Source organism: Grammomys surdaster, unplaced genomic scaffold (assembly GCF_004785775.1).
Source record: "Grammomys surdaster isolate TR1022 unplaced genomic scaffold, NIH_TR_1.0 174, whole genome shotgun sequence".
Lineage (NCBI taxonomy): Eukaryota > Metazoa > Chordata > Mammalia > Rodentia > Muridae > Grammomys > Grammomys surdaster.
In genome coordinates, this window is record NW_021604622.1 from 364,922 (window position 1) to 377,980 (window position 13,059).

A 13,059-nucleotide genomic window follows, 5' to 3' on the forward strand; every position below is an offset into this window, starting at 1 on the left:
TATATACATATATATATATGTGTGTGTGTGTGTATGTGTGTGTGTATACATATATACATATATGTGTGTGTATATATGTACACATCTATATAATTAATATTATATGTGCATATATGTATATATAGAGAGACATACATGTCTATCTAAACATAGATACATGTCATATACATGCCTGTGTATGTATAGAAATCTCTTTCTTTCTCTATCTACTCATCATTACACTCCTTTAATTAGACAATGAAAATTTCAGAGAAAAAGATCTTATTTTTGAAGATTTCTAGTTTCTAGTGTTGTATCTAGCTTGCACTAGATACTCAACAGTTTGAGTTGACCGAAGGTTTCTATGAATATCTTTGTAAATTTGATTTACCATGCACTTCCATATATTGTCCTATGCAGGCTTTATGGCAGAGATATATTTCAGATTCAGAGAGGCTTGATATTTGGCAATGTCACATAGAGTTTTACAGTTGTTCAGTCTTGGGCATTTTTCACTTTTCGAAGCAGGCATTAGAGGTTAAGATGGTGCTGTGAAGTTTCTAGCCTGTGCTTTGGGGGCTAGAGAACATCAGAAAACTTAACTGAGCTATGAAGACTTCATATACAATGAGTGTGTAAAGAGAGGACCCTTTTAAACAGAAGCAAACAGGTAGCTGTTCTGCAGTTGTTTCAAGTTCTGTTTCTGCCAGCTTAGAGTTCTGTACTCTGTAAGTATTTAACTAATTGGAGTGATTTCAAGTGTGTGCATTGCCTTTAGTTAAGTTGTACAAGCTCCCCATTAGGGGCTGTCATAAGTTTCCATCCTATGTAATCATTATGTCTCAAGGTTTGCCTGTGGCGTATTCCAACCAAGATTATTTTTTTTTTTCTCATTCAAGGAATTGATAGCACATTAACTTGATTTCTGGTTTCTTGTTTCTGTCCATGGCTTTCCCACGCTTATTGAGCCATAAAGATATTGGTGTTCTCTACAAAAATCTGATGACCTGATGACCAACCTGTTAGGGTTGCAGCTGACTAAGGGTCATGGCTTTGATGGCGAAGTTAAAATTGCATATTTAAATGGATATTTTGCATTCTTTCAAACCCTGTCTTAGTCTAACTGATCCTGTATGCTCCCCACACCTCTCCACGCTACCATAGCCAGCTGCTCCCCATCTCCTTGGTGCAGTCTGTAAGCCACAAAGCGTTCAGCTGCTTCCTCCTTTCCTACACACCGCTCATCTAATTCATGCCTGCATCCTGCTGTGATTACTTCTGAGATGTCTCTGACGTCATGGATTTGAGGTCCTGTCTTAGACTCACATATACCCTGTTTAATCCCCTCAGAGCTCTGAGATGATTGGAGGGTATTTAATGAGCCAGAAGGCTGAGGTTAAAAATAATAAATAAATAAATAAAATGTTAAGGAAGTTTCTATGTTAGAAGTCATGTCTTTTCACTGTGCCACGGGAGGATTTATTTCATCATCTTTGGAAACACCTGTGTTTTCCAAAACTCTGTATCTAGGAGACAGAACAAGTGGGTGGAATCTTTGGGTGTGCATGGCGTATCAAAGGTGGTTGATGAATGAATAATGAAGGAAGGTGGAGGCGTGGGTCAGAACAGATCAATGGTGGCAGGACACTTCTGAATGCAGCTCCTCCTTTCTGTTTTTGCTTGACTGGGAGAGTTCTCCCTTTTGTTCTCTGTCCCTCTTTTCCAAGTGCAAGAGGAAAGCCCAGAGCTAGAAGGACGGACAAACAGAAGCAACTTCCTCATTAGTCACTGCTAGAGGATTTCTTTAGTGCCTCAGTCTACTAATGTGAATCTATAGGAAACCCAAAAGTGCCTTAGAAAGTGTCGGTAATAGACAAATCGGGAAAGACAACGGCATGTCTGAAAGAAAGAAGCAAAGGTCATGGCTATCAGGGTTTCAATCTAATCATTCCGGGTTTTGGAAGAATTCTACAAAGGTTCTTATATTAGTTTCTTATTCACTTGTCTTAGTACTAATAAGTTGTCAACAAAAAAAAAAAAGTATTAGCAATGCTTAGTGAAAGTGAGATAATAATTCATCCTGGGGGCTGGCGAGCTGGCTTAGCAGGTTAAGGGCCTGCTGCAGAAGCCTGATGAGCTGAGCTCGATCCTGAGAACCTATGGAAGGGTGGGAGCAGAGCACTAGCTCTACAGGGTTGTCCTGTAAGTTCCTCATGCACGACACGTCATGCACACATTTGTGTCATTCACACATATGCACACACAGTAATGGTATAATAATAGCAGCAACTATAACTATATTGAAAAATTATCCTGGACATTGTCCTCTAACCGTAGGCTAACAGAATAAGAGAATTTTAGGTTACAGAGCTTTGAGTACTGAGTAGTGACAATTGATAAGTTTTTCCCTGTGGTGGCTTGTGCTGGCAAGTTAACGGCGCACTTCCTCTTCTGATAGAAGTAAACCGTGCATGACCACTCAGTTTCTGTTTCTATTTTACAGGGGAAGATGGTGAAAGGAATGGGAGGAGCTATGGATTTAGTGTCCAGTTCCAAAACCAAAGTGGTGGTCACCATGGAACACTCTGCAAAGGTAACAACGTGTTTCCTCACAAATTTGAAACAACTCACAGTACACTGAGCCTCAGTGTACCATGTCACCAGACTTGTGGTTTTGAGTTTTCTCTGGCTTATCCAAGGTGATGGCACTTATATTGAAAAGGGAAAGAATTTAGAAAGGTCACAGTTCATTGCCTGGCCAGATGCTTGTTCAACTTTGAGGGAATCCAGGCATCAGGGTATGCTTTGAACCGTTGTGTGCACCTCCCAAGTTAAAGCTTTACTGTCTCTGAAGTCACTGAAGATGTCTCGATTCCTGATTTAAGCTCATGATAGTTGCCACTCACTGTGGTCACATGAAAAGCACACTAGGATGTGGGTTTGGAACAGTATTTTCAAGGGCATGGTGTGGCCTCTCACCAAGCCTGTGGGGTTCTTTCCAGGGTGTATTAGGACATAACAGCTATGGTGACAACAAGCATCCTTGTTCTGAGAAGCACATTTTTTGACAAGCTACCCAACAGTTATGGGGTGCTTCCTAGACACTGGGTGATCATAGCTAGGATTCTGCAATGGCACCAAAATCACTGATCTGATGGAGTTCGTTTTCAACATCCTCCCTCCTTTTATCCTATAATAAAAATAGCTAACATGTATGGGGCTTTTACTGCATGTCAGTCAATTCTGTGTTTGTGTGTGCGTGTCCAGAAAGTTGATAATAAGTATCTTATTTTTCACTACATTTCTTTTAGCTATCTATTTATTTACATATGTATTTATTTATTGTCTGTTTGTGTGTGCATGCATCCACTTACCACAACATGTGTGTGGAGGTCAGAGGACAAATTACAGGAGTTGGTTCAGGTCCTGGTGATTGCACTCAGGCTGTGAGCCTTGAAAGCAAGAATCCTTACCCACTGAACCATCTCACTGGCCTCTAATAATAGTCCTGTCCCCACCCCCACTGCCACCCCCACCAATTTGTGTTTTGGTTCTGGCAGCAGAGCCAAGAGTCACTTGTTTGAGGTCTTATGACTACCAAATTGAGACTTGTCTTTTACTGTGAAGCCCAGTCTTCTAAGAAATGGAGCTGTTAGTACAACTTGCTTACTTCTTATTATCTTTCCTGTCTAGGACCTATTCCTTTCTGATTGGCGAAGTCAGTCTTGGATGGTCCGTCACTCACTTAATATGGCCTTAGTTTTTCCTTTATTAATCCTGCGAGGCTTACTCATCTGAGTGGAATGGTTGTATGCCTGCCTGGCTTGATTTAGTGATGTACCAGCCCATGTAAGAGTACGGGGCTAGCTTTGCATTTCACTTGCTGGCTGGGAGAGCTGTGTTGATGAAGAGAGCTGTGAATGTTAACTGCCCTAAATATGAATTAGCATAGGTTTGTTTAGAAAACAGTGGGAAGCGAGCAGCAGAGCATGAACTCAGGATAATAGAAGGGGGAGCCACACAGGTGACTTCTGCGACATGACTTGCACAGCATCCAAAATGCTCATCTCGGAGGCGGAAGAGAGCCAAGCCGCAAATCAAATCTAAGTCTTCTCTGAAACATAATGTATTTGGAGGGAATTCCATCCAACTTCCCCTTGGTTGTTATTGTGCTGTTGATGCATAGGCAATGGGGTCTGACTTATTTTGGATTATTTTTCCACATTCATTTTCAAAATTTTAGGCCAGTGTTTCTCTTTCTCCTTCCTCTCCCTTTCTCCGTCTCCCTCTTTCCTTCTTTCCCTCTTTCCCTCTTTCCCTCTTTCCCTCTCCTTCTCCTCTCCCCCTCTCCCCTCTCCTCTCCCCCTCCCCTCCCCCTCCTTCTCGCCCTCCCCCTCCCTCTCTCTCACCAGTCTTTTCTTCTCAGCTGGAATTTCTGATAGAGGAAAATAAATGGTGCTTCAAACCTGTAGCTGACTGAATCCCTGTTAAAGCTCCCTGCAAATGCAAGGTCACAGGTTTTCCCTCCCTCCTTTCTCTGAGAAATTGGGGTGTTTCATACTAGAATTGGAGAGTTTCCCACAGATGCTTTCATTTGAACAAAGCAGAAGAAAATCTACTTGTGATTTTTTTTTTTTTTCAAAAACTTGGACGGAGGGCTTTTTGTTAGTTTCATTCTCTAATCCAAGCTTGTTTGAACCTCACCCTGGAGGCAAAGCTGGCCTTAAACTCATGATCATCCTCCTGCCTCGGAGTATTGGGACTGCATTATTCATAGCTGTGATTAGAATAGTTATTTAAGACTCTTCACAGGTAACATTTAGGTAAGCTATAAATACTGTCCACAAAAGCATCTGTCCTCATGTCTCACTTGTCGTCCTGGGAGTGTGACGCTACTTGAGACTGTTCCTCTGGACTCACTGTGAATGGTATGTGTATATAAACCTTGCCAAGTCCTCCCTGCTGGAAAGGATAGCCCTTCCAGTTACCCAGCCATCCTTTTGGGGGCTGCCTAGCAACTGCTGCTGTGTTACAATGTATAAGCAGCCCCCACAGGTTTATAAACTCAGAGCACAAAGCTCACAAAGGGATTCAAACAGGAGAGAAATGTAGCCTTGCATTCTTGAGCCAAGCTCTTGTTCCTGTAAGTGTCTGGACCTACTGCCCACCGGTGTGGTGTTTCAGGTGTGGCTTTATGCCTTTGTACTTCCGTACTCACCGGTAGGGTTACAGGCGCATTGGCTGACCTTTAAGACATCTTTCTTTCATTAAAACATCTTGGCAAAACTGGCTGCCTGCTGGTGCTGCTCCCAAGTGACTCCTTGGCTTTTGGCAACTTCTGGGGCCAGCAGCAGGTGCAAGCATCAGACAGGGATGCTGTTTTTATTGAGGTTGGGATATAACAATACCAAGGCAGAATTGTACAGAGAGTGCTTTCTTGCTGTCCTCCCATCTCTCTTCGTTTTAGATAGTATAGTGTTTTTAAAAAGTTAACTCTTGGACAATTCCCCACACACATACTTCTCTTTTTTTCATCTTTGACCTATTCTGTCTTTTGCCCTTTAAAACTGGAAAGGAAATCAGGAAGAGTTTGGGTCCTTAGTGGCTGGGTGTGTGCCTAGCATTGCACAGATTTAGTCTCACTTTCTTGGAGGGCCTCTGAATAAGTTCAGAATGTAGGCAAGCCACTGTAGGAAAGTAGCGGGCTAGGAGTGTGATTCAATCTCTGCCAGCCAATGTCTGCCTTGCTCTCACAGATGGTCTTCACATTGACCTGTCTCTACCCATCTTACCCAAGTTTGTCCTTTCAGGAATCTTAAGTTTCAGAGAGACTCCTTTGTGCCCCCTTTCCCAACCATAACTCCCATTGTTCTGGCGAGAAAGCCATCAGTAAAGGCTTTGAGAGAAAATAATCTTAGAATGTGCACTCTCTCTGTATTTTTATTTCCTTAGATTTTGTGTTACAATCTTTTTCCCTGGATGCTTAGTAGCTCAATGGCATACAGCATTTTTGAACCTCTCCTCTATGCCACTGGGCTGGGGTTGGTGCTCTTTGAACATTTGTGATATCTGGAATGTTTGAGTTATACTTTAAAAGATGCATCCATGTATAGTACTCTGCTCTTCTCTTATTCTGTCTGTTTAGGGCTGAGTTACACTGACAACTTGGGTCCACAGATGTTCAGTGAGTTCCAAACAGGACCTGAATCTCCATCTGTGGGCCTCTGAGCTTTACACCTTCTATACCATTTGGGGGTACTATTTAAAACACTCTTTTCATACCCACCATTGTATTTCCCTAAGTGGTTCCAGAAAGCCTTTGTCTCCAACTGTAATACCCCGTGAGCTCCAGAATTGTATTGCTAATTCCTTTTAGAGAACTTCTACCTGCATGTCCCAGAGCTACCTCAAGGACAACGTGTTCTCAAATGAAATTATTTATCTCAATTTCACCTAAATGGTCCCATCTTCTTTCTAGCTCAGCTAGAGAAATCAGATGTCTCTACTTTTCTATTTGAACTGCCATGGTGTCTTTCAGCTTGCACCTGATCTCCACAAACAAGAATTTGTGTGCTCTGTAGTCTTCTCCTTGCTCTGCTTCTCCTCTCCTGTTTATTTAGGTCCCTGATGCAGTGCGCTGACCGTCTTCCAATTGCCCGAGACCCTCCTTGTAATCAAGTACATGAACTAAGGAATTACTCTTTAAATCTTGATACCATCCACGATGCCTGGGTTACCTTAGCCTATCTGCAGTATGGGATCAGCTCCCCTCCCCTAAGCCATCCTTGTTTCCAGGACTTCAGTTCTCTTCCACAGTGTGGTTCTTGCCCTTGGGTGACCCTACTCACCTCACGTCACCCTTTTGGGCTTTCTTTTGGTAACTACCACCTGTACAAAGCTATAGGCAAATGGGTCTGCAGGTGGAGTGTTTGTTATCTTCTATGAATGGCCAAAGGAATGTTCTTTGATGTTTTGCCTTGAAATTTGGTGGGAAAACTTTATGCGGGTGTGTTGGGTCACGTCTGTATGCAGGCATCAAGTGTTTATCAAGGACTAGTATGTGATGGGCACTATTAGGATAGGGGCTGAGGAAATAGAAATGAAGAGATGTGATTCTTCTTCAGACATCTCAGTCTGCTTATTCATTTATGATAGAAGGCTGTCTGACAGGTCTTATGGCTAAATAGACAGTTCATTTTGAGCGGTGACAACAAGTTTCCCGTGGGATGTGTGGAGCATTTTCAGAGACAGCTGACTGCCAGGGCAGAGTTTCACAGGGACCTTAGTGTTATAATAGATAAGGGAGTAAACATAAGGGCAGTTCGAGACAGTGATTGTTGGGGATTGATTATGTCCTTCTTAGAAAGCAAAGGTGGAAGGGCTAGGTGCCAGCAGGCTTTACATATTGTGTGTGTGTATACACATATATGTATATGTGTGTGTATACACACATACACACACTTATTTTACACACATGCATGCATGCACTCATGAACCCATAAGCACTTGGACATGCCATCTCTGTTCAGCCCAAAAACCCTCCAAGAGCTTCCCATATCACTTAGATTCAAGACTGTTCCTCACTGTTGTCTCTAAAGTGTACATGGTATGGTTTTACTCCATTCCCCTACCACTTGCAACCACTCTCTCCGTTCCTCTACTCCCACTGGACTCTCTTCTTGAATCCTGTATCAAGGTTTTTGTACTTAGTATTCTGTACGCCTTAAATGCCCTCCCCTAGACAACCTGTGTGGCTCACCCCCACACATCACTTGGGCTCAGGGTACCAGAGAGGCTTTCTCTCAGGGCCTTTCTACAGACCTTCCCATACCTCTTCATTAGAAGGTGAGAAGCTCCACAAGAGCTCGGACTCTGTGTGTTGTGGGCATGGGGCCCAATGGTGCCATTCTGTTAGAGTATAGAAAATATTAGTCAGACTGGGCGAATTCTTGTTGCATTGATAGATAATTCAGATCATAATACTCCGAGCACATAGAATACTCTTAGCTCTTCCCGGTTGTTGATGTTCATTCTTTCCGTTTCATTGTTGCAGATCTTATTTCCATTCTGCAGATAGACAAACCAAACTCCATAGAAATTAAATATTCCAGTAAAATCAAATGGAAAGAGAATAGGACTAAGCCCAGAGTCTGGGTGTTTTTCCTCTAAATCTCCTGTGCCTTTGCAAAACTTTCCTGACAGTGCTGTCACCACCAACAGTAGAAACTGAGTGCTTCCTTCTCAGTACTGAATGCTGACATCTGTTCCCAGGGTCTAAGGGGGGTGGGGGAGCAGAGCACTTGAGCTGAACTTAACATTTACTGTAAACAAGCTAAGGCAGAACCTCTATTTTTGAGAACACTAAAGAGAGCTCTGTTTCTGAGGAAGGCTTATATTTTCTTTTTAATACAGTGAGAGATTTGGGTTCTGAGGGAGTAAGTGGAGTCATAATTGTGTTGTTATAAAGTTGCGAATGAATCTTTGAGAATGATTTTTCTGATTTTGTCTAATCTAGCTGGGAACACAGGTCTCATGTAGATATTTTGACGCCAATTTTATCTTCTCTTTCCTTTTTTTCTGAAAAAGAATTATAAAAATGGACTGAAGCTTATTAATCTCATTTATTTTAGTCCAAATGTATTACTAAAATCAACAAATATGAAAGATTTCTGTGGTAATTTCTGGCAACACTGAAAAGTACTTTCAATTAAATAAAGTATACTTTTGTTTTGGATTGATTCATAATTAGTGGTAGTTTCTGCTTGTGAAACTACCTGGAAAGCATATCATTTTTTTTTTTCTATACTGACTGCTAATTAGTCTATATAGTTTGGAAGAAAAATAGTCTACCTTAAACAAATCAAAATTCTAAGGGGTCTGGGGTATTTGTAACTTTGTAGTAAAATGTACACTTAGTACACACAAGGTCCTGGTACCATCATAATATCAAACTAAGAAAACAGACATGTTTACATGTGTTTTCCCTTTTATTTCTCCCTTACGATAGACATCCTTGAGAAACAAATAACCCATCATGGACATGTGGACACAACACAGTCCAATAATTTTCAACTATAAAAGTTTGGGTTTGCCAATGAAATGCTATTTTTTTTTTAAGGAAGAGAAAAAGTTATACTAAGAAAAACTAAGTTACCACTCCTTTTTGTGAGTAGAAAAGATTTCCTACTTATTCCTGGGCTCTGCTATACAGATGCTAAAGATGGCAAGATTCAGCCTTTACAGAGAGAGTGAAAGCTTGGGTAACAAGATGATCCTGTTGAAGAGACAGAGCCTCAAAATCCTGAAGCTTCTTCATGGGGGTAAATGGCTTGCCACACCCATTGTCTCATTTGGCTACTCTTTGAGTATCCCTGTGAATACTAACTGCTACTTCATCCACACATAAGGATCACTCATAATTGTTGTAGAAATATTTACTCCCAATCCAGAGTTTTTACCCTGCCTTTGACCATTTAGTTCCTAGATAAAACACACACACACAACCTTTATATTTATCATGTTCCTTAAACAGCACTAATGTTGGGCAGGTATCTACCTTCCATATTATTGTGTCTATTTCCTAACCAATACTTCCATTATATAATTCGTTGTGTTCCATCTGGGCTGCTCTTTAGCTCCGAATAACTACGAATAGCCAACCCATATGGCCATTGTTTCATGACTCATCTGACCGATGGTAGCATGTTCCTTAATATCAAGCACTGCTTATCTCAATTCTGCCCAGCTATAGACTGTAGAAATCTTTATTTACCAATCAGAAATAACTTTGGGACAAGGACAAATAGTCCTTAGGTCTATGGGTGGACTCTCATCTCTGGGGCAACCAGGTCTTGGGGACCCTCACTTAGCATTACAACACTTAGCAACAGGCCAAACCTCAACAGTTCCCCATTTTAGTCCAATAAAAGGCTCCTTTTCTCTCAGATTTAAGATGAATACAATTATAACAATTTATGAAAATTATAAGATATGATATACATTTATAATGTCTAGTTCATTATACTTGGCAATTTAGATAAAATATTTTATCATCTATCCTATCTTGGTGAGTTAGAATTTTGTATTTAAATCTTTTATTATCTTAACCTGTATTACCATTCTAAAAACATCTTTTTAGATCTAGAGCATCTTCTTAATCCTAAACAATGTAAGGTTAATTGTGAGACTATAACTATCTAGTCTTCAACCTCATCAGAGATTTGAGAAGAAATAAATATTATTTGAGTGTGCAGGAAGCACAAGGATGCAGCTTCCAAAAATCATAGAAATGACAAAGATAGCTTACTGCATGGACAGTCCCCAATATTCCTTATAACATCAGAGCATCTATCTTCAGTCTTTTGGCCCAGAATATCTGACAGGCTTTAAGTGAAGCAGGAATTATGAAGGACTAGCTTGCCCTGCCTTGGCAGAGCTTAGCAGTTGACTATCCTGCATCTGTTTGTCTTATTTGGACACTATTCTGCTGCAGATAACGTTAGGGCTTTTTTTCCCCCCTAGTGGCTAGTTTTCCACAATTGAAGTAACTCCATATGGAGGTTATTGATGCTTAACATCCTCTTTGATGTGGGATGGGGGTATTGTCAAGAGTAATTCTGTCTCATAGTCAAAAGATCTTTTAATAATGAATGATTTTAGATGCCATATTCTGTGGATTTCTGATGCCTTTGAAGACCATCTGTCTATTTATAGCATATCTGAATAAGCAAACATTGTCTGTCTCCAGCTACCTATCTGTACAACCCAAGATGTATATTTTTGTGAAATCCAGAGTACGATCTAACATGACTATGAGTTTGATTGACTGACTGTTAACTTGGATTACTTAATTATCCAAAACAGTTTGTAATAGCAGCTATTAAAAGGATTAGGATTAAACCTTGTATTTTTAAATGAGTTGCATAAGCACAATGCCTATCTAAGAGAAACAAAATTCAGAAATTGTAAAACGTCTCTGTGAGAACAGAACATCTCCACCAGTGCCTCATGAGAACTGTTAGGATCTACTGAATAGGTACCCGGAAAGGCTAAAATGTCCCGTGAGGATAAACTCAGTGAGAGCAAGCTCATACTGACCAGGTACTCTGTGCACATGATTTTCTTTGTTTAGCCAGTCCAAATTTGTTATGCCCCACTGCAGTCATCCTAGTAACCTGACAGTCATGTAATTGGTAACAAGCACGGCATTCCACAGTGAGCTGTACGTGTATGTAGAAAATAGTTCACTTGCTTTCACCAATATGATGAGAGGTGGTCAGGGAAAAGGCTCTGGGCATGCAGACAAGCAGGCTTCTGTGATACTGTGTTGAGGTTAAAGAACGACTTGATATTGGCTTCCTTGTGCCATAGATTAACTATTCTCCTACAGAGCTCAGCATCTGGTAGCTTCTAACAAGCTTTGATGATTCAAAAGGGGCCAGTGGAAGAGGCAGAAACGCATTTCATTTCTCCGTTTGATGTTCTGTGGTTCACACGGCAGGCCTGGTGTGTATTTGGTCCTCTCCTTTGCTCTCTTCACACCCAAATCTTATGATCTCCTTTCAAGTCTTTCTGTTAGATGAACTTCTGTTGAGCTCAGAGATAGTGCAACTATGGAAGTGTATTTCAGAGAGCTAAAGTGATGCCCCAGGCAGCCCACAGGTACTTACTTAGTCACATGGTCTTTTATAGCTCCAATTCTATCAGAGTACTCTGAACCACATCGCAATATCCAAGAGCACATTGGTCATTGCGGTACACTTAGTGTTCTTCTCGTTCCTGTAGATGCAGAGATGAATGGTCTCAACTTTGAGCAAGCTCAGAAGCTGTTAGGAATTGATAGGAGATGAACATTGTACCATGGGTAGTGGGGAGAAGGAAGCACAGAGCATCAAAGAGGCCATCACACTATGGATGCCCTTGGGACACTGGAGTGGATACTATGTAAGGTATATTAGAGAGGCTATTCTGACAACTAGAAAGATTATGGTCATTTGACTCTGAGGTGATGGGATGTGATTTGGTGCAATTCCCCATACCTGGTAATATGGGAACAACCAATTCCTAGAACATTCTCTTATGTGAAAAAATGAGCTGGTTACATGGGATTAAGTTCATTTTGATGCCCTGAAGTGTACTGCTATGGTAGCAAGAGATATTATCATTTAACCAGAGTTGGTCATTACTGAAAAATGTAGTTCTAGGATTTCATGTAGAGATCTAAAGAATTAAAAGAGCTCTCAAGGAAGCCAATTTAGAAGGTTCTGAAGCACAAGTGATTGAAAAACAAAATTGTGACGTACCTAAGATCTTAAAGGGAAGAAAGATGTCAGGGAAACAGATGGGATTTAGGAATTGGTTAAGGTTATGACGATCTTAAGATATCATTCCACTTAGCCCCCCCCCACAGTTCTCATCCCATTCCTCTTTCCCCTTGCCTCTGAGAGCATGCCCCTTGCCACCAGCCACCCCCTTCTGGGGCCTCAAGTCTCTAGAGGATGAAGAGCATCTTCCTCTAGGCCAGACTAGGCAGGACTCTGTTATTTATGTGCCAGGGGCCTGGAACCAGCCTGTGTATGCTCCTGGTTGGTGGCTCAGTCTCTGGGAGCATCCTGGGGTCTGGGTTGTTTAAGACTGCTAGTCTTTTATGGGGTCACTCTCCCCCTCAGCTTCTTTAATCCTTTCCCTAATTCAACCATAGAGGTCCCTGACTTCAGTCCAATGTTTGGATTTAAGTATTTGCCTCTGTCTCAGTCAGCTGCTGGTAGGGCCTCTCAGAGAACAGCTGTGCCAACCTCTTGTTTGTAAGCATACCATAGCATCAGTAATAGTGTCAGGCCTTGGTGGTCCCACCCCCACCCCCCCACAGCCCCTCACAAGAGTCACTGGACTGTCTTTCCTTCAGTCACTTCTCCATTTTTGTCCCTGCAGTTCTTTTAGGCAGGAACAATTCTGTGTCAGAAATTTTGACTGTGGGTTAGTAACCTAGTCCCTCCACTCGAGGCCCTTGAGGCCTTGTCTGTCTACTGGAGGTGGACTCCCTAATGTTGGGCATTTTGGCTAAGGTGACTCCCAATGAGT

General features: G+C 41.5%; 1 protein-coding gene across 1 annotated transcript in view; it reads left to right on the plus strand.

The window, feature by feature from the left end:
* Oxct1 (3-oxoacid CoA-transferase 1) overlaps positions 1–13,059 on the plus strand; it is a 120,632-nt gene that overhangs the window by 87,744 nt on the left and 19,829 nt on the right. Inside the window, exon 14 of the mRNA XM_028767552.1 lies at positions 2,483–2,572. Within this exon, the coding sequence (XP_028623385.1) occupies positions 2,483–2,572 (90 nt within the window). The remainder of the gene's footprint in view (positions 1–2,482; positions 2,573–13,059) is intronic.